This window comes from Melospiza melodia, unplaced genomic scaffold, assembly GCF_035770615.1.
Source record: "Melospiza melodia melodia isolate bMelMel2 unplaced genomic scaffold, bMelMel2.pri scaffold_35, whole genome shotgun sequence".
NCBI classification, from domain to species: domain Eukaryota; kingdom Metazoa; phylum Chordata; class Aves; order Passeriformes; family Passerellidae; genus Melospiza; species Melospiza melodia.
Genome location: NW_026948670.1, coordinates 5,542,918 through 5,544,377, shown reverse-complemented (window position 1 = coordinate 5,544,377; position 1,460 = coordinate 5,542,918). Strand labels below are relative to the sequence as shown.

At 51.2% G+C, this 1,460-nt stretch overlaps 1 protein-coding gene across 1 annotated transcript; it reads right to left on the bottom strand.

Moving 5' to 3' along the window:
- Positions 1 to 357: 357 nt before the first annotated feature.
- LOC134434404 (olfactory receptor 14J1-like) lies at positions 358 to 1,075 on the bottom strand (the record flags this gene model as incomplete). Its single annotated transcript, XM_063183065.1, has 1 exon — positions 358 to 1,075. A coding segment is annotated over one exon (666 nt), but the record flags the coding sequence as incomplete, so codon positions are not given.
- Between the last annotated feature and the right edge of the window lie 385 nt (positions 1,076 to 1,460).

Sequence of the window (1,460 nt, the reverse complement as noted above, 5' to 3'; positions counted from 1 at the left end):
CAACACCAAGTGCTGCTGCTGCTGGGCACAGCTGCTGGGCCAGCCCTGATCTGCCCCTAGCTCTGCACACAGACATTGCTGCTGCAGCTCCAGAGAAGGAAACAAAAGGGCATCTCTACAGAAAACTTTGCTGGACTGTGGCAGTGAGGAGCTATGTTCTTGATAGCTTCATATGAAAGAAATCCTTTATTTCATTTAAAGGTATCAAGAGCACAGCTCCTCGCTGACACAGTCTACAGGTCACAGTGGACGTGTGGAGAAACAAAATGAGATATGGCAAAATTGATTGCTTTCATTTAGGGACAACATTAAAAAAGGTAAACAACCAAATAAAAGCTCCAAAATGAAACCAACAAGAAGTATCAAGACAACTTTTATTAGAAATTATTTTCAGAAACTGTCCAGCAATTTAATGTTTCTTAAATTGTCTAGTCATCAGTCTCCAGACTGCAGCCTTGAGCTCCTGGTTCCTCAGGCTGTAGATGAGAGGGTTCAGGGCTGGAGGCACCACTGAGTACAGAACTGACACTGCCACATCCAGGGATGGGGAGGACATGGAGGGGGGCTTCAGGGAGGCAAAAATGCCAGTGCTGACAAAGAGGGAGACCACGGCCAGGTGAGGGAGGCAGGTGGAAAAGGCTTTGTGCCGTCCCTGCTCAGAGGGGATCCTCAGCACAGCCCTGAAGATCTGCACATAGGAGAAAACAATGAACACAAAACAACCAAATACCAAACAGGCGCTAATTGCAATGAGCCCCAGTTCCCTGAGATAAGATTTTGAGCAGGAGAGCTTGAGGATCTGTGGGATTTCACAGAAGAACTGTCCCAGGGCATTGCCATGGCACAGGGGCAGGGAAAATGTATTGGACGTGTGCAGCAGAGCATTGAGAAATGCACTGGCCCAGGCAGCTGCTGCCATGTGGGCACAAGCTCTGCTGCCCAGGAGGGTCCCGTAGTGCAGGGGTTTGCAGATGGACACGTAGCAGTCATAGCATATGACGGTCAGGAGGAAAAACTCTGCTGAGATGAAGAAATAAAAAAGAAAGAGCTGAGCAGCACATCCAGTGTAGGAGATGTTCCTGGTGTCCCAGAGGGAATTGTGCATGGCTTTGGGGACAGTGGTGCAGATCATGCCCAGGTCGCTGAGGACCAGGTTGAGCAGGAAGAAGAACATGGGCGTGTGCAGGTGGTGGCCGCAGGCTACGGCGCTGATGATGAGGCCGTTGCCCAGGAGGGCAGCCAGGGAGATGCCCAGCAAGAGGCAGAAGTGAAGGAGCTGCAGCTGCCGCGTGTCTGCCAATGCCAGCAGGAGGAAGTGCCTGATGGAGCTGCTGTTAGACATTTGCTGGGGCTGAACATGGGGACCTGTTCATGGAGAAAGGAAAGTGACAAGTCAGGAGAAGCTGCTTGGAGCCAAACCTGGGCCATTCCCTGTAGCCTTTCCCACTGGGACTCACCCA